At 50.0% G+C, this 22,959-nt stretch overlaps 1 protein-coding gene across 1 annotated transcript in view; it reads right to left on the bottom strand.

The window, feature by feature from the left end:
- Positions 1–2,855, bottom strand: part of LOC119457770 (max-interacting protein 1) — an 82,720-nt gene extending 79,865 nt beyond the window's left edge. Inside the window, exons 1-3 of the mRNA XM_037719469.2 lie at positions 2,457–2,855; positions 2,184–2,271; positions 1,335–1,364 (exon numbers count right to left, since the gene is read on the bottom strand). Coding sequence (XP_037575397.1) covers positions 1,335–1,364; positions 2,184–2,271; positions 2,457–2,511 — 173 coding nt within the window. The 5' untranslated portion in view covers positions 2,512–2,855. The remainder of the gene's footprint in view (positions 1–1,334; positions 1,365–2,183; positions 2,272–2,456) is intronic.
- Positions 2,856–22,959: the final 20,104 nt, after the last annotated feature.

Below are 22,959 nucleotides of genomic sequence, written 5' to 3'. Positions count from 1 at the left end.
GTACCGTATGCATTAGAAAAACACCAGTGCTGAGCTGAGACCACAGGCACCTGACGTAGAGTGCTTTCTTTGCACTGCTAATGCGAACACTCACTCCGCTGATTTAACCGAGTCTCCATGCAATGCCAGCGACGACATGCCGGACGCATCACCGTGCCGGCTGCGACGTGCAAACAGGAGGACGCCCGGCCTGTTACAACAGGCCATCGTTGCTGCAGCGGAAACAGCGCGGACGAGCGGCGCGCGCCGTCGCCCCAACAAAATATTCTCGCCAGCACGTCGGCATGCACGCACAAGCGGGGACGCCCTTGAAACGGCGGCTGGCGGAGCAGAGCCCACATAAAGCCTGTATGCCGCAATAATTGATAGCATCGATCTAGAGCGTGTTACTACTGCGTGCACGCCGAGTGCATTTGTGCGTCGCGAGAAACGTCGGCGGCCGGCGCAGGGAGAGCGGCGATCGATGGAGCTTGCCCGACGCTTAGCACGCGGCGTTTCGCGCCCCGCCGGCCCAGCAGCCCAAAAACCGCGCGCAGCTGGCGTGACGCGCACCCCGAGCGCCCCACGGTTTGGCGACAGTGGCCAGGTCAGACGCGCGTGGCCGTCGCCCGACCGCGGGCCGCTCCTGGCACCAGGCCGGGACACCTGCTCGCACGACCGACGTACGATTGCCCACGACCGCCGCGGGCAAGGGCTTAAAAATAGAGCCACATTCCCGGCTCGCGCCGCACACGACATAACCGTCATTCGCGCTTCCCCACCCCCAAGCGCCACGGTGCGCCGACGCAAAAGGCTCGCCCTGAAGGTCGACTCCAGCGGCGAGCGGTCACTGCCTACCCGAATCGGTTAGTATGCTGGGCGCTTTCGAGCGCGCGCGCGCAGGCACGAAATTTGGCGCCAAACCAAGCGCGACGCCGCCGGCAAGGCCCTCCCTCCTCCACGACTTTGCCATTCAACGGGAAGGAGCACACGCTGCTCTGGAACGACAGCGGAATCCGTAATACGCGCGCGCCAATAAAAACAAGCCTCCAAGTCGACAAAAACAACATGCGGCCGTCAGTGCACTCTAAATCGATGTCAAACCGGCAGCGAGTTTCACGACTGACACGCAGGAGTTCGCCCCTTAACCACAAGCTCGTCAGAGTCGAGAGGGACGCGACAAGCTGCGAATTGAAGGTCACTGAACCTCTTGTATCGGCAAATATGCTACCTTGCACGAAACACATTACTGGCAAAGACAATGCCAAGCACATATTTTAAAGGTAAGTTTTAGCACTGTGCATTCTTGCGTGAGGGGCATAGCGGATGCTAACGGAGCACAAAGTTGGTCTCACCTGTTTTTCTCCAGCTCGTTATGAGTGGTCCTGCGAAAGAAGAATATAAAAGAGTGAGGTACACGTACGCCTCGCTGAACTAAACGCTCAATTTATTCAAAGTCCATTCATGCACGCTTTACTTCTGCATTCTCCAAAATACACCGCGGAGAGAAGTGCACGCCCGATTACGAGCTAACAAATAACGTAATGTTTCCCTCACGACCGCGGCCAACCCCGTTCGTTCTAAAAGCGCTCACGTCACTGCGTTCCAAGCTTATGCTGCAATGGCTGATCAGCTGGCACGATGGCATGTGACCCAGCGGTAGGCAACCAGCGCCGTCGGCGCTCAAAGCACACATCTGCGCATCGCGGCGAGCGGCTGGAACAGGGCTCGACGCCCGCCCCGCTCGCCGCCGAGCCGCAACGACGCGCGCGCGCGCTCATTTTGGAGGTCCGGCCTCAACGTCAGCGATTTGGGCCGAGCCGCTAACCCTAGCGAAATCGGGGTCTAATGACATTTAGGCTTACAATACCGTTAGCGGGCCGGGCGAATAGCGGGGACCAGCGCTCACTTTTTCATCGCCGAAGCACAGGCGACAACCACTCGCAGCCGGCAGGCGGCCGCTGCAACTGAGCGCAGGCTCCGACCGTGTTGCTACGGGCGCGAGCGTCATTTTAGGCGCCGATAGCATCGGAAGAGCAGTCGCGCCGGGCTCGCTGCTATTGATTCGCTACCTTGTGGACGCAGATGCCACCGCGCTCTCGTCAAGCAAATGCAACGAAGGGGGCTACGAGCAATGGCCACGCGTGCCGTCACGCGATCTCTGAAGATGGGCGAGCAGGTAAACATCGCCGAGCGCTGCTGACCTGTTCCCTTGAGTCTTCTTCGCCTTCGGCTTCTTCTTCGGGAGATCGACAGGAATCGGCATGGTGGACGCATAGCCATGCTCGGCTTCTGCAAGAAAAAATGAGAGAAAAAAATTGTGGCCATCAGGAGGCTAAACTCGTAGGCACACGCCCCGTGTCAAAATCAGCTGATCAAAAAACGGTTGGCGTCCATGTTGGAAGCGAACGTGTGCCCTCCGGAGATCGGCAGCGGAGCAGAAAGTAGATCGGCTAGGTTCCACAAGATGCACTTACCCCGCTCTCGCCGTTCGATGTATTCAGCAGCTTGCAGCAACGTGTGGATGCTCATAGTTAATCCAAACCAAAGCGATCACACTCGCGAAGAAATATGGGCGACAAACGAAGGCAGCCTCCGTGGCCGACGCAGCGATCGTGACGGTTTGGAACGCGCGAGAACGAAGCCCTCTCGCGAGCGCACCCGCAAACAAACTGACGTCGCGAGACGTCACGCGCTCACCCATTCGCTCCGACCGGGCCCGAACATTGCCGAGCTTTTCCGAACGCGCTCCTGCCGCTCGCACCCGCGCCGAGCCATTTCCGAAGCGCTGCGGCCAATGGGCGACTGTGTTTATAAGGCAGCGCCACGCTCGCATGGCCACGTGGTTTCCACGCCCTCAGCTGAAGTACAGCTGTCTCGCTTAGGAGCTGCTCCTGCGCTTGTCCATGGCTGCCGCGTGCCGGCGCTTGCTGGCAAAGCTCTGGCGTCGCTCATCGTGATCGACTCGATCGATGCCATGCGTTGCTTCGCCGTGATCTGTGGCGGGGTTTACCAGACGCCGCTGATCGTCGGTACAGTGAAACGCGTGTGTTAAAACACATAACAGTGCCTCAAAATTTTATTCCGCCGTTAATGTTGCTCTCCGCTTTTGCGAGTTCCTTTCTCGTTCGGCCAGACGCCACTGAAATAGCCTTGGAAAATTTCGTTCATGTTTGTTCTTTTTCTGTTTTTAATGATGCAAAATTAGCCTTGGCGATAATCCAGGCGCTGATACGGTTACGCAAGTGTACGAGACAGCGGAACGAGAGCGATGGGGAGCAGTCTTTTCGGACAAAAGCAAGTACTGTGCTCCTGATTTCGTTACTCCTGTGGCGCTTTAGGCGTTTAGAAGAAGTGTACATAATACATGTGCCCGAGTGGAAGGTCTCGCGTTCACTGTCTCTGTGTCGCCTGTCCGTGGTTTGGAGGCTGCGCCTTCCCAGGTGTTCAAGGTCGCCAGGTTGAACGTACCGCCGCTGTCAACGGCACGAGGACATTCCGTCAAGGGACACGGCAGCCTCCTCCCGAATCGCGCACACCCCGGTGCGGCCGGCTCGTCGGCGGCAGCGTGACCGCGCCTCCAGTCGAGCCGACGCGCGCTGCCTCAGCTTTGTCGTCTTGGTTGCATGTTGTTATCGCGCTACAGCTGCGGCCGCGCCCGACGTCATCCGCGGCGGCGACCTTGGAAGAGCAGCAGCGGCGCTCGGTCGACGCCAAGCAGTCTGAATCGGTGGCGGCGGTTCCGCAAATAGGCGCGCGCCTTTGTCGTCATGCCCGCGCCACGTACCGCGCGCTCGGGCCCTGGATACAGGGACGACGCTGCTACGGGAGAAGCTCGTCGATCGCGCAGTCGGCACGCTCCTCGTTACGGCGGTCGCGCGCTGCTCTGTTTCTCGGCCGAGGTTCGCGCTCCATGCGGCCTGGCCGCCGACCTTGGAAAGGTTGCTTTTCGAACGGCCCTGCGGGCGCGCGCCCGAAATAGCTGGCGTGAATGCTTAGGTGAGGACCACAGGGCCCGCCGCCGTCCGTCGCCGCCAGGGTTTAAGCTCCCGCGCGGGCTCTTCGAAGCGGTTTACGAATGCTACCACACCTGATCATCATCTCCAGGTCTCAGCGCTGAGTGTACCTCTGTAAATAGCACACTTTACCAGACATGGGCCGCGATTTTGTAGCGATGACTTATTCTACTCTAGTCTTATCATCCACCGCTCACGGCCGGTCGATCCCGTTGATAACTCGAGTGGACCGTCGCTCCGACCACTGACAAAGCGCGATAAGCGCGAAAAGGCATTATTACCGGAAAAGCATCGCTACAACATACCGACCGTGCATATGCTCTTCAAATAACACTAAAATGGAAATGGGAGGCGAACATGAGTGGTGTATGAATTGCGGTATTCTGCTCTTTGTCCACACGGAAGATAGTGCAGCGTCATCAAATATTTTAAAATAGAGCGGCACATAAGGAAACGAAGAAGAATAAAATACGGTCGCGCGCTCCGCTGTGCCTTGCAGAAAGATAAGCTTCGCCCAAGAGGACTATTGCAGCTGGTGTGAAGAATTTCGACAGTTTCACTGAAAGCGATGCAGAGTTTACAGTTGCGCTGAAGGCATCTCAGAACGTAGGCGGGATGAGGAGCGTACCAGCAGTGGGGCACCTCGACGGCGCCCGCGAGACCGAAGGTAAACCGTCCGCGTTGGTCAGCGTTCACAGAAAGGGTTACACAAATTTAGCTTTACGTTCACCACGGTGTGGCACAGTTGCTCTGCACGAACGGTATAATGTGTGCGCGTACAACGCTGCCGTGCCTCCAGCAGATCTGATTGAGCGGTGCGTGATGCTTGGCATCCTCGCTTTTGGAGTCAAACGCTCATCGCGACTCCGGAGGACTTCTCATCCTCCACGCTCGGGCCGCGCATGCGCCGTCGATAGCAGGACAGCACGACAACAGCGACCGTGCAAATGCGTCTCGAGCGTCAGTATAAATGATAAAAAAGCACCGTTTCAAATAAAGTTTTATTCATTCATTCATTCACCTCTCCTCAGCGTTCTATAAAACGCGAGACTCAGCTAGATATATTCACCGCATTTACAAGAATGCGACCTCGGCAGCATGGCATCATCGTTCCAGCGATTCGCATTCATCTAAATGGGGATGATGCGCTAGGAAGACGCATCGATGAGCCAGGATATGCGCCAACCGGTTCGCGCATCGTCTCATTACGACGTGAACGAAAAAGAGACATCTCGATAAAACAGGCGCAATCTCGTTCCGGACACCTCTGCATTAATTAACACAAATTCTCTAATTAACTTCTCAATGAATTACTTTACAGCACATATTACAATCTACAAATTGTAGCCGGTGAGCTTGCAAGACGTATCCACTTGAAATCAATGTCCAGGATCGTACCAGTTTCGAAATATTATTTCTCAAAGTGTGGTATGAAATACATGGGCGTTCCAGTTACTTATACTTTTTATACTTATACTTATAGTTTCTTAAGAAAACGTCGCTTTATGTATTGAAGCACAAACTTAACTGGAACGTCAATGCATTTCTCCGCAAAGTTCGGGGATTGATATCTCGAAACTGGTGTCATCCTGATAATTAATTCCAAGTGGATCCGCCTTGCGAACTTCACGGCTGAAATTTGTAAATTGCAATATGGGCCATCAGGTCATTAGTTAAAAACTTAATTAGTGACTTTTTGTTGATTAGTCGATTATGCATTTCGATTTTTTCTGCAAGTAATGTCCGCCTCTTCGAGTAGACCAGCTCATTAACTAGAATGTGGCTATCTGCCACAGGCTACTTTAAATAAATTTTGAAAGTGTTCACTGAAACACCCTGTATATCAGAAGAGAAGCTTATAAACTAATCTTTGGTGTCTACTTGTACCGACAAAAAATGACCCTCCATACAATTAACAGCCTGATCCTTCAGTTCTTTTCTAGCCCGGTACTATTGTAACTAAGTTCGGAGAGGACGAAGACTAAGTGTCATCGATTTTCATTGATGCTGAAATAAAATGATTGATTGATTGATTGAAGTGAACTGAGCAAACTCCGCCTCTACCTTGGCCTCCTCAAATTCTTATCGAACGCTGTGCTGTACCTGGATGCGCGAGTGCCTTCGTTAATGGCTAGGTTTCGACTACTCCCAGTCCAAACCTTTCTACGACTTCATGAATCACCTTTGAGAAGACACCAGACAGTGTTTATCAGTCAGCCCACTTTATTTTTTAATGTCCATTGGCCCCGTTTTCATACGCCACAGGTAGTTTTTGCGCAGGCACTACTCGAGCCACTGAATGTTAAACTCCATAAAATAACTCCAGCAAAGTCTACTACCGTCTCTCTGGAAATATTTTTGATAACATCTACCCAAATAATGCAAAACTTTTATCTTCACGAATTCTCAATGCCTTGCAGGATGATCACTTGAGTCATAAGCAGACCAACGCTATAATAGATACAGATGCTTCACTGAGCAACGAAAATGCAGGTGTAGGAATATTTTGTCATTTGCTAGATTGGTCCTATTCGATTAGACTTCCTTATTTTACACCTATCTACGTAGCCCAATTCTTAGCTGTAGTTTTAGCATTGCGCGAATTGAACCCCTCTCATTCATAAGTACCTACTATCACCGCCTCACTCTCTCTATGTTCATCGCTTACGGCATGTAGCGACTCAAACATTTTGCAAGCATTATATATCTTGGCTCCGTCTCATTTGCGTTTGCTTCGTTTAATTTGGGTGGCTGGGCAAAATAAGGTTTGCCTTTGAATGAGCGTGCAGACTCATTAGCAAAGGCTTCCCTGGGTGGCCCTTTAGTACCTGCCGTTCCCCCAACCGCCTATATCACTGCCGCTAGGTTTAGGAGATTAACAATGATGAATGAGATATATAATTCTAGTATGGATTCGCATTCTGACTACCACCATCTACTGTTCCCTTGGAGTCGTAAATTCTGCCCAACGCGCGAATTGGAGAATACACTAAAGAGGCTACGCTACCGCATCCCGGCACTAAATTTCTATACACACAGGGCTGGTTTGGTGGCATCTCCTTTGTGTATACAGTGCGGCGAACCAGAAACTATTGATCACTTTCTCCTTGCTTGCCGACGATTCTCCTCAGTAAGAAAAAGGGTACTTGAGGACCCTTTAAACAAGCTTGGCCTCAGCATGAACGTCTTGCTTTCGTTTGGAGCTTCCACATTGGGGTACAGCAACCAGAATGTTTGCACTGCAATGCAAAACTTCATCATTGATTCGAATCGGCTGCCTTCCTAAAACAGTCAATTATAATAATAATTTAGAACACCGAGCAGAATTCAGCTTCCCTTTTTCTTTCTTCATTCAAATTTAAAAACATTCATTTTCTCCAAACCGCCCAATTCTTGGCCGATCCCCCACGGTGGGTATGTGCCACTTGTACAGATGATGGTGATGATGATGATGATGATCATGATCATCATAATCATCATCAAACTGTTCTCTTGGGCGTTCTCAATGCTTAGAATTCATTTAATATCTAATTCTTAAATAAGAAATGTCTATTTAAGTATGCTTCCTTTTTCTACCCACTGCCGCCCGATTCATGGCCAAACCCCTCCCCCGTAGTGGGTTGTGCTATATGTATAGGCACCAAATAAAACTCGCTCACCTGCTCTCGGGGTTGTAGCCAAGGATAGAATAGCTGCCGATTTATCATTATTAGTTAACTGTTTTGCTAGTGTTGTAGTTGTTTAGCAAGTGAATTTGCTGCTAATCAGACACGTACCTATTTCTTCACCCGGCCCAGAGGCTTTCCTCTGGTCTGCTTCTATTCCTCCGCAGGACTTACCTATGGATCTTTTTTTTTTTTTTTTTTTTTTGCGCAATGGCATCACATCAGTTCCCGTGGCTCTAGTTCCAACTAATGACTGCATCATACTGATGAAGAACCTGAAAGCGATTCAGGCAGAACTGCGATCGGCGACGGATCATTTCCAGAGCGTCACTGAGGTCCGCCAATTTGGCAGAGGGGGTATTATCTGCTTTTCCTCAGACCAGCCCTGTGTACAAGACCTCCTAAAGTGTTCGCTGTTTGCTTCCAATCCGGTGAGCGCAGTTATTCCACCTCACTTGACATGCGTGAAAGGTCTTGTCCATGGCGTCGCTGTCAACATGACACCAACTGAAATATTAGAGATGTTTTCACTGGAAGGTGCAATTTCAGTTTATCGGTGTGGACGTACGTGTGGCCGACAAGATCAGGATTCCTACTGAGTTGGTCATAGTCACATTTGCTGGGACAACTCGACTGACAGAAATTAAGGCTTGGCCCCTAATCTACAGAGTGGAACCGCTAACCCCTTCGTCCCCTCCAATGTGTAAAGTGTTGGCGTTACGGACACACTATGAAGGGATGTAGGTCTGCCCCCAGGTGCCGAGTTTGTTGTGAGGACCATAATTCCAGCGACCTCAAAAGCAGGAAAGAGAGGTGCTGCCTCTGCAATGGCGCGCACTCAGCTGGTTATTCAAAATGCTCTGCAAAGGCTCGGGAAATGCAAATTCTAGAAATTGTTGAAAGAAGACGTTGTTCCCGTAAAGAAGCCATAGCTGGAATTCAGGCTAGGACACAGGGATACGCTGGGGTCACAGCCAGTCAGACGGTGGCAACGGACGTGTCTCTTTCACTTTCTATTGCCGATGTGGTCGAAAGGGCAATGAAAAAGGCCATGGAGCACCTAGCTGGAAACCTTTGCGAGTCCTTGTCACAAATCCTAAATAACCAGATGGCACAGATATTCGGTACCACGACTGCTATCAGAATACCTTCTCCAACTAACTACTGAGTGCCCACGGCCGTCAAGCGTAGAAGTATCTATAGCTCTTAATCTCACGTCCCATGATGTTCAAGTTGCAGGTCCTTCTATCGATGCCAATGGGAGTCTCAGTAAAGGCATCAGTGATGACGCACAGGGCTCAGGTGAAATGGACATAGATCCACGATTCCTAATACGATCTTGATCCCCTTTGTCAAAGAAAACTACTACTCCCATTCACTCAAAGACTAAAAAATAATAATAATTGAAAGATAGCGTTACAAAGGAAGACTTCTTAAAAGAAAACATCTTAAGTAAGGCAGTTTCTGAGTGAATTCTTTCGCAACCATAGGATTCCTCAAAGTTCTTCACTGGAATTGCCGTTCACTTCACTCTGCAGTAATAGATTTATTGTACTTGTCATCGAAATTCTCACCGGATATAATTGCATTGCAAGACACCTGGCTTTTAGCGCATCAGTCTTTTCAGTTACATAACTATATATCTTTCCGACAGGACCGTCCATCGAAAGGCGGAGGTTTAGCATCTTTGTCAGCAATAAAATTTGTCTCAAGGCAAAGATTTCATATAAATATACGTCTCCTGAATGTAAAATTTTTGCCTTAGATATAACCTTACCAGGGTGCCAACCGTTCACTTTTGTAAATTTATACTTTCCTGCGGGTGTTCAAAAACACTCGATGTTTGGATTACGCTGGGACCTCATGGTGTAAAGACAAAATTCTTGTCGGATATTTCAACTGCCATCATACGTGTTGGGGTTTTCGAACTACCTATGCGGCAAACGATTGTGGGATTCGTCATTAGACAACAATCTGTCTTGTCTCAATACTAGAATTCCTACATTTATTTGAGATCGCTCCTGCTCAGCTTTGGATTTAAGTTTCGTAAGTTCGGCTATTCCAACGCAAGTTGGAATAGAGGCCTTCGTCCTGCAGTGGACATAAAATATAGGCTGCTGCTGCTGCTGCTGCTGCTGCTGCTGCTGCTGCTGCTGCTGCTGCTGCTGCTGCTGCTGCTGCTGCTGCTGCTGCTGCTGCTGCTGCTGATGATGATGATGATGATGATGATGATGATGATGATGATGATGATGATGATGAAGTTCGGCTATCACTAGTTCATCCTGGACAGCCTTGGACTGTACCACAAACAGTGCCCACTTTCCAGTAATGTTTGAAATTGCTTGACCAATAATTCCATCATGCACTCAGGTCCGAGTATTAGTGAATTATAATAAATTTAAAACCGATCTAAAGATACATTTGGCTTCCCACTTGGAAGAAGGTTGAAGACACCAAAGCTATTAAACTTTGCGCTGTAATCAAAAGGACGTACAAAAACACTGAATTTAGTGTTCAATCTGCAAAGAGAGCATCTTATAGGTCTTGGTGGAATTCAGACTGTACGCGAGACTACCGACAACGACAGGCAGCTTGGAAGCAGCTTCTTTATGATCAGTCCCCGAAAAATTGGTCTGATTACAAATTTCACGCTGCTGTATTTAAACGCACAGTCGCGCAAGCTAAGGAAGATTACGATAGGAGTCACTATGATTTCCTCTCAAAACCTAATAACAAAAAAGCGCTGTTTAGATATATCAGATATCGGAAAATTCTGCCATCACCAAATAATATCGACTATGCAAATCTGCCGTCTGATGAAATGACAAGATCTCTAAACCTTATTGTTAAAGGCTTGGAGAGTAGATTCACTTCATCTATGTCACATAATTTGCAAAAAAACAGCTCCAACGTCAGACTTTACTGGAGTTACATTAGCTGATCTAGCTCAAGTGATTAGAAACTTACCCTTGTCAGCTCCTGGTCCTGATGAAATTACTGTTCATATGATAAAAAATTATTCGATATATCTCCTTGTGATTTTCTAAACACTATAAACTATTCCTTAAACAACGCCTGGATATCATACGATTGGAAAGTAGCTAAATTAATCCCGATACCTAAAAAGCAAGGAGTAGGCTATAAAATAGAAAATATCAGACCTATTTCATAGGTCTGATATTTCATATATGAAATATCAGACAATATCAGCGCGAGCATCCCTGAGTGGACCAATAATGTCGGTTCTTCCAGTAGTTGCGCACATAACAGCGATTAGATATCGAAAATATTCAATCCGTAGAGATGCCATTGAATCAATAACAACATGGACTGAATTTCAGCACCTCAAATTTCCGTGGAAAATCCAGTGGTGTCAATCAAGACAATCGGAAGTGGTGATCACCAGATCGCACTGCCGTGTCCCCCCATGAAATCTATATTTACACAGGACTGGTCTTGCGATATCACCCCTGTGTCAATACTGCCAAGAAACAGAATCCCTTGATCACTATTTTTTGCTATGTCGCCGTTATACAGTATTGAGAAAAAGGCTCCTAGAAATTCCGCTTGCTATAAACTAGGGTTAATCTTAACATCAGAAATAATATTAACGTTCGGCGCATCAGTTCTGGGCTTCAGCCACAGGGATATATTTGATGCCGTTGGTGCTTTCATGCAATCAAATAAACGAATTAGTTGTTGAATGTTTCCTTTTATTTTTTCATTTCTTCCTTTTTCATTTTTTTAATTGAATATGTAAAACTTCAAAACATTAAGTAAAATTTCAGGCAGTCAATTCTTGGCCAATCGGGGCCCCAGTGCGGGTACGATACATAGTGTGAGGCCATCATCATCATCATCATAATCATCATCATCATCATCATCACAAGCGTAGCTTCTTGGTTTTGTCATAGTGGAGGCTTAATTGTGCTCCTGGGACGACAAGCCGTCCGCGGCGACGACAGACGACACGCCATCACTTGCGTCGAGCACGCCTCTTCGCACTGCGTCCCCCAGTGATATAGTGTAAGGCTCGCCACGTTGACATGGAGATGTCCGGTTCCTGTTTCTCCAACAGCGAGCAAATGGACTCCGACAACTACTACACCATCGTGGAGGGCAAGCGACTGTAGAGGAAATACCGCAGGACAACCAAAGACGTGAGTGAGCAGGGCCCCTACCTGACAGGATTGTTTCTGTGCCTCTCGACGACTCTAGGAATTTAAATTCCGTACACAGACATATTCTCAACACCAACGTTGGTAATGTGGCTCCGAAATGAATTAACGAAGTGCGTTTCAACACCAAGAAAAACGTAGTCACAGTGGAAGCAGCGATGCAGGCTGCCCTAGAGAAATTGAAAACCATGCGCATAGGACACATAGAAGTCCGGTCGTTCATTGTGCACGGTGGTCGCTCTAGGGCAGGCCTTATTTACGATGTGATTGACATCAGCGACCATGAGTTACAAAGGCTTCTGTCTTCAACAGTGAAGGTCCTGGACTTTCATCACTTCGGTCGCTCGACGAGCGTCAAGCTTCTTTTCGAGGGAGACACGCTACCTGACCATGTCAAGGTGGGCTACGGGAGACACCCGGTGCGCCCTTATGTGCCGCGACCAATGCAATGTCACAAGTGCCTAAAGATAGGTCATGCCAGCGCTGTCTGCACAGGTCAGACGGCATGCCTCCGCTGTGCCGGCAGCCATGACATGTCTTCATGCGCAAAAAGAAATTTAGTGCTCGAATTGCGATGGACCCCACGAGGCCAATTCCAAGGATTGCCCTGAACAGGAAAAGGGAATAAAAATATTGAACCTAATGAGCAAGACAAGTATGTCCCACAAAGAAGCGTCCGCGTCAGTGCAACGCCGGAGGAGATGATCGCGTCGTCGACGTGGACATGCTGTAGGGCGAAACGACAGCTCCCTGGCTCCAATTCCGCAGGTCCAGCAGAAGGTAGTTGAATCGGCATCAATAGATCTCACCGAACCAAAGTAGCCTCAACATCGTTGAGGAACCGCTTCGCGTCCTGAAAAGGGAGCGGGCCGAAAGAATCAAAGACGCGATCACGAAAAGGCGCAATCGACTCGAGACGTCCGGATAGGATGATGCAGAAGTCAAGTAAGAAGCACAAGAAGAATACCGGGGGAAACACCACCATAATTTACCAATGGAACTGCCGCGGGATTCGCAACAAAGAAGCGGAACTACTGTTACACATTGACGGGCAAGAAAACAAGCCTGATGTAATTGCTCTACAGGAAACAAACGGGAAACCAAGACTCCCGGGGTACGTCACTTACATGGACCCCACGGAGAACGGAACGGCGGTGATCGTCCGCAGCAACGTGGCATCATACTCAACATGTCACGGCGCAGGGTGGCTGCGAGCACACGCTGGTAGAAATTCATACAAGAGAAATTGGCAGCTCAGGCAATCTATTCGTAATGAGCGCGTACTGCCGGCCGTCACAACGGCAGTACGAATTTACCCGCATCGTGAGCGAGGCGAAAGGGTTGGCGGGGACCAGGCCGCTCCTGATCCTCGGCGACTTTAACGCCCCTCACACAACGTGGGGCTATAAGTTCCAGTCCAAGAGACGAAAAGCGTTGACCAAAGCAATGCAGGGTCACGAGATGGCCCTCCTGAACGAGCCGGACGTAACTACCAGAAGAGGCAACAGTGCCGCGAGGGACACTACGCCAGACCTGTCGTGGTTATCGGGCACACTAGACGTCTCCTGGAGATGCGAAGAAGTGGACCTGGGGTCTGACCACAGCGTGATCGGCATCACGATTCGAGGCTCCCGATATCGGGCTGTGCTGGGGACGACGCGGATCATGGATTGGGACAAGATGAGAAAGTTTACCCAAGAACAAGAAGAGGCGTCCGAGGAAGAATCGGGACAAGCTGAAAGAAAACAGACCTACACCGAATGGGCGAGGGACCAGACGAAGGCCCTCCAAAATTTTACCCAAGAAATCGAAACGACGTCGCAGACACCGTACGTGGACGCCAGACTGACCCACATGTGGGTGGCCCGGCACTCACTAACGTGGCGGTGGAAACGTCAGAGACACAATAGAAAGCTGGCCAAGCGCATAGCAGTCTTGAAGAAACAGATCGCCGAGCACGCGGCCAAACTATGCAGGGAAGATTGGCTGAAGACCTGCGATGGCCTGCAGGGCAAGCTCTCGACGTGGAAGACGTGGTGTCTCTTGAGGCACCTGATCGACCCGCTGATGTAGCAAAACTGCAACCAATCGCAACCTTACCAAAGTATTGAACACGTACAAGGGAGACGGCTGCATGCTCCTGGAAGACCGCAAGGCGAAGTACCTAAAGACAGAGAAGGGCCAGTACCCGGTGCCCGAGAGGTACGAAGTACCCGACAACGAAGAGCTGGACCGGCCGTTTACCATGACGGAACTGTGGACAGCGATAGATGAAAGTAGCAAGAGAAGTGCACCCGGCAGGGACGCCATAACTTACAAACTACTCGGTAACATGAGCGGGTCAGCGGCCCGCGGCCTCCTAGAGCACAGGAACGAAGCCTGGGAGAACTCGCGGTTGCCGAAGGAATAGAAGGACGCCGAGATTCGCTTCATTCCAAAGCCCGGCAAGGCCCTCACGATAGACAACATGCGGCCCATCTCCCTCACGTCCTGCGTGGGGAAGGTGATGGAGCGCATGGTCCTTCGCCGGCTGCAGAAGCACCTCGAAGAAACGGATCAGATGCCGGAGATGATGTACAGCTTCAGGCAACATCTCAGCACCCAAGACGTGATGATCCAACTCCACGAACTGGTCGTCAAGCACGCAACGAGGCACGCGCCGCGCGGGATACTTGCCCTCGATGTGAAGGGAGCGTTTGACAACGTGTCCCACGCGAGCGTGTTGCAAAGTCTGAACAAGACCAGGTGTGACCAAAAGACATTCGGCTACATAAAAGATTTCTTGTCAAACCGAACGGCGACCATCAGGATAGGCGAGGAGAAGTCGGACCCTGTCGAGCTCGGCGATAGGGGCACCCCTCAGGGATCGGTCTTGTCGCCCCTGCTCTTCAATCTGGCCCTCGATCCTGCCCCTGACCGATCTACTCAAGCAAATCGAAGGCGTGGACCACGCGTTCTACGCCGACGACATTATACGGTGTGGACGGCCCGAGCCGGGTCCGATGCCTGGATGGAGGAAGCCTTGCAGCGGGCGGCAACAACCGTGCACGAATACGCCAAGTCGTATGGACTTAGCCGCGCTCCCCAGAAATCGGAGCTGCTCATGATCCAACCGGGAAAACCAAAGAAGGAGCTGCCGCCGAACGTGATCATCACCATCGACGGAACGGCCATAAAGCCAACACAGCAGATTAGGATTCTCGGCTTACTGCTTCAGAGCGACGGGAAGGCACACGCCGCCGTCACAAAGATCAAAACTACAACCGAACAGATACTTAGTATGCTTCGGAGGGTGTCTAACAGAAACCGAGGCCTTAAAGAGGACGATGCCATGCGCTTGGTACGCGCGTTCGTCGTGTCGCGGGTTACCTACTCCGCCCCGTATCAGCTGACGAAGGCGAATAGGGACACTCTAAACTCGATGCTTCGTAAGGCAACGAAGCAAGCACTGGGCATGCCCATATACTCGTCCACGCAAAGACTGCTAGACATGAGCGCCCACAACACGGTGGAGGAGCTCATCGAAGCTCAACTCTAATCAGAGAATCCGGCTCAGTCACACGGAACATGGACGAGCCGTTCTACGCAAGATAGGATGGCAGATCGAGCCAGTACCCATCAAGGCGGCCCTTCCGGAAGACTGGAATACGACCATTCAGACTAAACCTCTTCCTCGGAACATGACGCCGGGCAAGGACGACGAGAGGTGCACCGCGCGGGCTAAAGCCATTGCCCGGAAGCTGGAAGAGAACCCCAGGGTCCTCTACGCGGACGCCTCGCTCTGAAAACACAATGACCGAGCAGCGGTGCTGGTTACGTCAAAAGACAGGCTGATCGTCAGCGCGTCCCTGAAGACAACAGACCCCGCAGTTGCCGAAGAAGCGGCCGTGGCCCTCGCACTCGCACAGCCGAGCGTGGACACCGCGGTCACCGACTCAAAGACAGCCTACGGAAGCTTCCGCAGGGGGGTAATCTCCTCCGCGGCCCGAGCCATTCTATCCAAGTGCAAGCCTCCGGGAAGAGCCATAAAGCTCCTGTGGGTCCCGGCTCACTCGCAGGTAGCAGGCAACACTATCGCCGACTACCATGCCCGAGAAATGTCAATCCGGGCAGAGTACGAGCCGGAAGAGCTACCGCACCCGGTTACCAGCTTTCGGGACATTACCCGGATGTACCGAGAGGAAAGGTGCAAACTGCCAGAACCGCACCCCAAACTCACCAGGCAACAACAGACCATCCTGCGTCGAGCGCAGGCGGGTTCGCTTGCGCATCCCGTACTGATGAACCGCATGTACCCCGCGGAATATGATGCGCTCTGTCCTTTTTGCAAAAGGGAAAAGGGCACCCTGCCGCACATCTTCGCCGAGTGCACAGAACTCCAAACCCCCCCGTCCTCCCTTTCCCGCCAACACCCCTAATCCCCAACTCCTTGAGCGATGGGAGACCTTGTCATCCAGTCCCGCCCTACCGATTCAGCTCGCACTGACTGACAGGGGCCAGGAGCTGCTGGGAACATATGGGTCCCGTAACTAGAGAACCACCCCGTCTGGTGCCTGTGGGCACCACCAATAAATTTTGGGCCCAATAAAAGTTTATTCATCATCATCACCAAACCATTGCTTCAAGCAAGCCTCGCAAGCCTGGAATCGAATGTATGACCACGCTTGCCGCCGCGCACACGGGCCTTAGACTGTCAGCGCGAGCAAGGACAGTGCACTGAAAAATCACCATCTGTCTTCAAAGCCATGCTGCGACAAATAATCAACGCCTTGCAGCTGCTACCGTCTGGTTTAAATACGCCAATGGCGCTAACATCGGCAAACATTATGAAAGCTATAGACAGTCTCCTATAGGACACACAGAAACCTACCTCTACCTCTGCCCGCGGAGATGACTGTGCTGTGCTGCAAAGTGTGCACGTACGCATTGCACATGAAACAGTGTGCTGTGTAGGCTTCATCGTGTTCACCATACCACCACCCTTCTTCTTCACATCCTATCTCTGTTATTCCCCCAAACCCCTTCCCCTGCCTGGAGTAGCAGGCTAGAGGCATTTCACTCAGGCCGACCTTTCTGCCATCAATAATTATTTATATCTCGAGCTAAACAAGAAACAGGCGGTGGTCTGGCGCCTCCTGCAAACAAACATGTTTTCTAACCCGGTGGCCTGCAGCAGGTTCCATCCAGGGCAATACAATAATCAATGTAAATTATGTAAGGGTAGGGCGGATCTGCCACATGTTCTATGGGCATGTTCGAAGGCGGCTCCTTTCGAGGGCCGCAAAATTCAAAACCGGCAGCAGAGGGAGACCCTGCTGCTCAGCGCAGACCAGCAAGACCAGGTCTGGGCCGTCCAGCTAGCCGAGGCAGCCGCTGAGACCCAGAGAATCTCGGCTGTCTCAGGACCTAGTTAATAAAGTTCTTTGTCTGTCTGTCTGTCGGCTGTCTGCTAGGCGGTGGGAGGCTGCATCCGCCCCCGTGATTGCTGGCATCAATTAAAGTTAAATTAAACAGTTCATATTAAACAATAATTTAATTTTGCCTAAGGTATGTATTAATTATGGTAAGCAGAATGCCCATTTTTCATTCGTTGCTTTTTGGAACACATTACCACCAAGTCAGGTAAGCCATTTGAATTTAGGAGAAAGCTGAAAGACTACATTTTATCGTCTCCAACCATTTGGTCGCTGCTTCTTCGTGTTCATTTTTCTTCTCAGTAATTTGTACATTTAATTAATTGTACTGCATACAAGTAAAAGCTCTGCTAGTTGTGCTTTACATTGGCATCTATATACAATACTACTTTTAAGCGCCCTGCGAACGGCGCTGGCGAACCCTCCCACTGCTAATTTTGTACACATGCATGCATCTGTGAAAGTGGACTGGAGGATATGGTAACTGTGGTAGCTCAATTGGTAACCAGACGCGTGCGTATTCCGCAAGATGTGGGTTCGGCTCAAACCTGCATGAGGCAACTTATCTTTTCGTCCAGTTCCATTTCCTTTTAGCTTATTATTTAGATATTTCAATTAAAATAGGAATTAATTTCCTTTAACCTTTCTTTCTCTGGCTTCACTGTCTGTTTATTCGTATGGATTCACGTGCCTGTACTCTTTTGTATTTTGGTTAGTCTAATTTCTTGTACTTAGTGAAATGTAGTTTCTTTTTTTTTCGTTCCGAGTATTTATTTATACAGCTACGCAATAACCTACAGCACCCACATTGGGCATTACTGTAGGGGGAAACAATATGAATAAGGTACAAAAGTAAGTGCAGTCAAGAGAGGCACATTAAGAATATTGTTTAACACAATACAGGTGATCAGTTTTCATATAGAAAGGTACGTAAAAGAAGAAGATGGCGATGTGACGATACATTCTGGTAATGAATTCTACATCTACATCTAATGAATTCCGCACGGTCAGAGGACAACAACAACAACGCTCGATCTGTTTGGTACGGGGCAAATAGCATGTTTGAAAACATTAATACGGCACGTTATGCTGGCGTACCTTCAGTACATGGTTTATACTCGTCTAGACACGTAAGAGGGATTTTCGATGTATACTTGTTCGTTTATTCTAGTACTGTTATTAAAGATATTGTAAAACAATGAGATCGGCTGATATTGCCTTTTTTTTGTCAAAGGCCATCCGAGTGCCTTCGCTTTTTGAAGACGTTTTCGTAACATCGTAATTGCCCGAAACAGACTGAGCTGCTCGTTTCTGGACGCGCTCGTGTTTTCGTTGGCGGATCCCAAGCAGCAGATGTGTACTCAAAAGGGAGGGGGGGCTGGCTGACACACGGACAGCGCAGGCAAAAGGAAATGGCAGCATTTTTGTATTTTTTAACGAAAGAAAGGGCACATATTGTGCTCTCTATATTTTAATTGTAAACAAAAATTCATGAGATGTTACGCACATATCATTAATAGAATATTTTGTTGTCGTGTATCTCTCTTGATGCTAGTCACGGACCCGGCATTCCCCACCAGATGCGGGACATCGTCGAGCCGTGACACGACACCGGATCTCACCTTTGTCAGGAGCATCGCAGCGGTTAAGTGGAAGAACCTCGGGGTAGGCTTTGGTAGCGACCATTAGATCTTGGCCACACACCTCCAGGTCGAGCAGAAGAGACAGCGCATGTTCCAGTACACAGACTGGGACAAGTTTCGCAAGATTAGGGAAGAGCGAACGGAGAGTGAGGACAAGCCTAGCCTCGAACAATGGGTGGCACAGGTTAGAGACGACATCAAAGCTACCACAAAAGAGGTTTGTACCGACCTCCCGGTGGAAAAGATGGACAGTCGTCTGGCTCACCTGTTGGAGGCCAAGCAGTCCCTCCTCGCCAGGTGGAAGGGACAAAGGCTCAACCGCAGGCTCAGAAAAAAGATCGCAGAAATCAACAGAACTATAGAGGAACACTGCAGAGCCCTCTCTAAACAGCAATGGGATGAGGTGTGCAACTCGATCGACGGGCAGATGCGTAACGGAGGAACCTGGAACCTCCTAAAGCATCTCCTCGACGAGACGAACACTAAAACCAACCAACACAACACACTGGCGCGCACCCTACACGCAGCCAAGCGAGAATATTCGAGCGAGGAAATTTTATCCAGACTCGTGAAGAAATACCTGTCTGTCGCATCGGGCCCTACACCACCTTCACCTGACTACGACGGCTCCGGGAACCCTGAACTTGACGCAGAATTCGGGATTGAGGAGATCAGGCAGGCGCTCCACGCCCTCAACGGCAGATCGGCTCCGGGTCCAGACAAGATCACGAACAAAGCTCTACGGAACCTGGACGACAAGTCCATCGAATTCCTAAAGGACATCATTAACCAAGCATGGAGCAGTGGTATAGTTCCGGAAATGTGGAAATCGGCCAACACCATTCTCATCCCCAAGCCAGGCAAGCCGCCCAGCCTCGATAACCTCCGCCCAATTTCGCTCACATCGTGCGTGGGGAAGGTTGCTGAACACGCAGTCCTAAACAGGCTTTCTCGCTACCTGGAGGAGCACGACATTTACCCATACGACATGATCGGCTTCAGGGCTGGACTATCGACGCAGGACGCGATGAAGCTCATCAAGCATCACATTATTGATTCTAATACGCGGGACACGAGAGCCATACTAGGTCTAGATCTGGAAAAGGCCTTTGACAACATTCTTCACTCGTTCGTTTTAGACACAATCTCGAGCCTTGACCTGGGGAAGCACTTCCATTTCTACACGAAATCTTTTCTGTCAGACAGAGAAGCCACCCTAAAGATTGGGGACCTGACTTCAGACATGATCAAGCTGGGGTCTAAGGGGACGCCACAAGGGGCAGTCATATCCCCAACCCTCTTTAACCTCGCCATGATTGGTCTATCCAGGAAACTCTCTGCTATTGACGGTATCAGTCATACCATATACGCAGACGACGTTACCATCTGGTGTACGGGAGGTAGTGATGGACAGGTAGAGACGGCCCTGCAAGAGGCGATTGATGCTACCGAGAGATACCTCGAGTCCACGGGCCTTCGGTGCTCACCTCACAAGTCGGAACTGCTACTATATCGACCCAAGCGCAGAGGCCCCAAACCAAAGGGAAGGAAGCCACTCGCCGAATGCGACATCAAACTACGGACGAACGACGGAGGCTATATTCCGAGGGTGGATGCCATCCGAATTCTCGGCATGATGGTCGAGTCGAGTGGCTCTAACAACCAGACAGTGCTGCGTCTCACTAAGAAGACGGACAATGCCATCAGATTAATAAGAAGAGTGGCCAACCGGCAGCAAGGCCTCGGAGAAGACAACCTCGTGAGATTGGTGCATGCGTTCGTAATGTGTCATTTCACTTACGTCGCGGCCATGCACAACTGGCAAAGATCGGAGCGGGATAAGCTGAACGCATTAATCAGGAAGGCAATCAAGAAAGCCCTTGGCCTCCCCATATACACACACACGGAAAGCTTACTTCAACTCGGCATGCATAACACGCTCGAGGAATTGGCGGAAGCGCAGGAGAGGGCCCAGTTCGTCAGGCTATCTACCACACAAGCTGGAAGAAACATCCTGCAGGAGCTGGGCGTTCCCCCTACAGTAGTCAAAACAAAGTTCTGCAGCATCCTTCGAGAGCAGCGGGACCGCATCACTGTCGCCCCGATCCCACGAAACGTCCATCCGGAACACAACGTGGGAAGACGTCGGGCGCGCGCGAAGGCCCTCCTGGAAAAGGCTCGTGAACGGGCTTCGGAGAACAGTTTTGTAGACGCAGCTCGCTACGCCGACGGACAGGCCTTCGCTGCGGTTAGCGTAGACCATGAAAGTAAAGTAACGAACGCAATCTCGATTCGGACGACGTCCTCTGAGACCGCAGAGCAGGCTGCAATAGCGATGGCCTTATTGGACGACAAGAGGACATCAATCTACAGTGACTCGAGATCAGCCGTTCGGGCATTTGCCAAAGGAACCATATCCGAGCTGGCCCTAGGGATACTAGGAAGCAAGCAGAGCAAGCCACACACAGTGATCTGGTTTCCAGCCCACATGGGACAGATCGAGGGTGCCCCGCCCAACCTCAATGAGTCGGCACACAATGCTGCGCGAGGGATTATCAACCGCGTAGCTACGAGTACCACGGGGCAGCTTGACGTTGGGGGTACTGATTATCGGGACTCTCCTCTCTCGTACAACGAAATTACTAAGCATTTTTACTTGGCTCGTAGGATCTACCCCCTTCCGCATTGTAAACTCAATAGACCTCAGGCTTTAACACTAACGCTTCTACAGACGGGGGCATACCCAAACCCCCTACTTCTTCACAAAATGTACCCCGAAATTCAGACAACAAACACATGTGCACTATGCAATGACTTAGCGAGCTTACCTCACATGCTCTGGCGGTGTCCCGCGTTAGGCCGCGATGAAAGCAACAGTTCTTCACGTTGGGATGCGGTTCTACGCAGCCCCAACCTCGAAGAACAGTTATGGGCTGTCCAACGGGCCCGCGACGCGGCGGAGAGGCTCGGCCTTTCTGTCCCGACGTGAGAGCGGCCCGCTGCGCGCTAGCACGCGCCCTAAAGGACACTAATAAAGTTCTTCATTCATCCATCCATCCATCCATCCATCCATCCATCCATCCATCCATCCATCCATCCATCCATCCATCCATCCATCCATCCATCCATCCATCCATCCATCCATCCATCCATCCATCCATCCGTCCATCCGTCCGTCCGTCCGTCCGTCCGTCCGTCCGTCCGTCCATCCATCCATCCATCCATCCATCCATCCATCCATCCATCCATCCATCCATCCATCCATCCATCCATCCATCCATCCATCCATCTCTTGCAGTGTGGTACATCTAGCCTACCGGGCTACTGCAGTTAATTGCTCTATAATAGCTTATATAAACACCAATTATGTGCGCGCTTCATCTTGTTTTTTTAGAAAATGTGCACACACAAGAAAACACAAGAAACACCTGAAGCTGAATTTTCAGCAAATCACATTTATTACTCTTCATATTTGCACATTTTTATTCACAAAGGTATCCATGCTGCAAATTCTCATTAAAAGCGCGCGTGCAAAAAGAAGAAAAAAAAAACTACGTGATTAGAATATAGCATTATACACAAACAAAATATAGCACCTTTATTATTTCCATATTTTTACCCTCAGCGGCAGATTTAGTGTAGAAGAAAGAGGGAAAGCAATCTAACTGGAATCGCACAAACATAAGCACACGAAATGCATACACGTTAAGTCCCCCGCTCTTGGGGTCTGCTTTTAATGCATGCATCACTTGAAAACCGAGCCATTAGTTTTCGTCAGGGCGGTGTACACTTTATGAAAAAAAGTTACTACAGCCCTATTATTGTATATATTGTATACTACACACATGCTCAATATATATATATATATATATATATATATATATATGAAGAGCTCTACTTTTTTAAATGCGAGAGGTACGAAGATCAATTCTCCGCACGTGTATTTACAGCATTTGCAATATACCTATACGTAATGATGAAGCAGTGCGCAGGTTTGCAAGCGAAAACTCTGGGTTGTCAGTCCTCCTTGTCGTCACGCGAAGCTCAATGAAGTACCTCGTGTT

The sequence above is a fragment of the Dermacentor silvarum genome, chromosome 1, assembly GCF_013339745.2.
Source record: "Dermacentor silvarum isolate Dsil-2018 chromosome 1, BIME_Dsil_1.4, whole genome shotgun sequence".
Lineage (NCBI taxonomy): Eukaryota > Metazoa > Arthropoda > Arachnida > Ixodida > Ixodidae > Dermacentor > Dermacentor silvarum.
The sequence above is the reverse complement of the archived record's forward strand: the minus strand, read 5'-3'. Positions and strand labels throughout refer to the sequence as shown.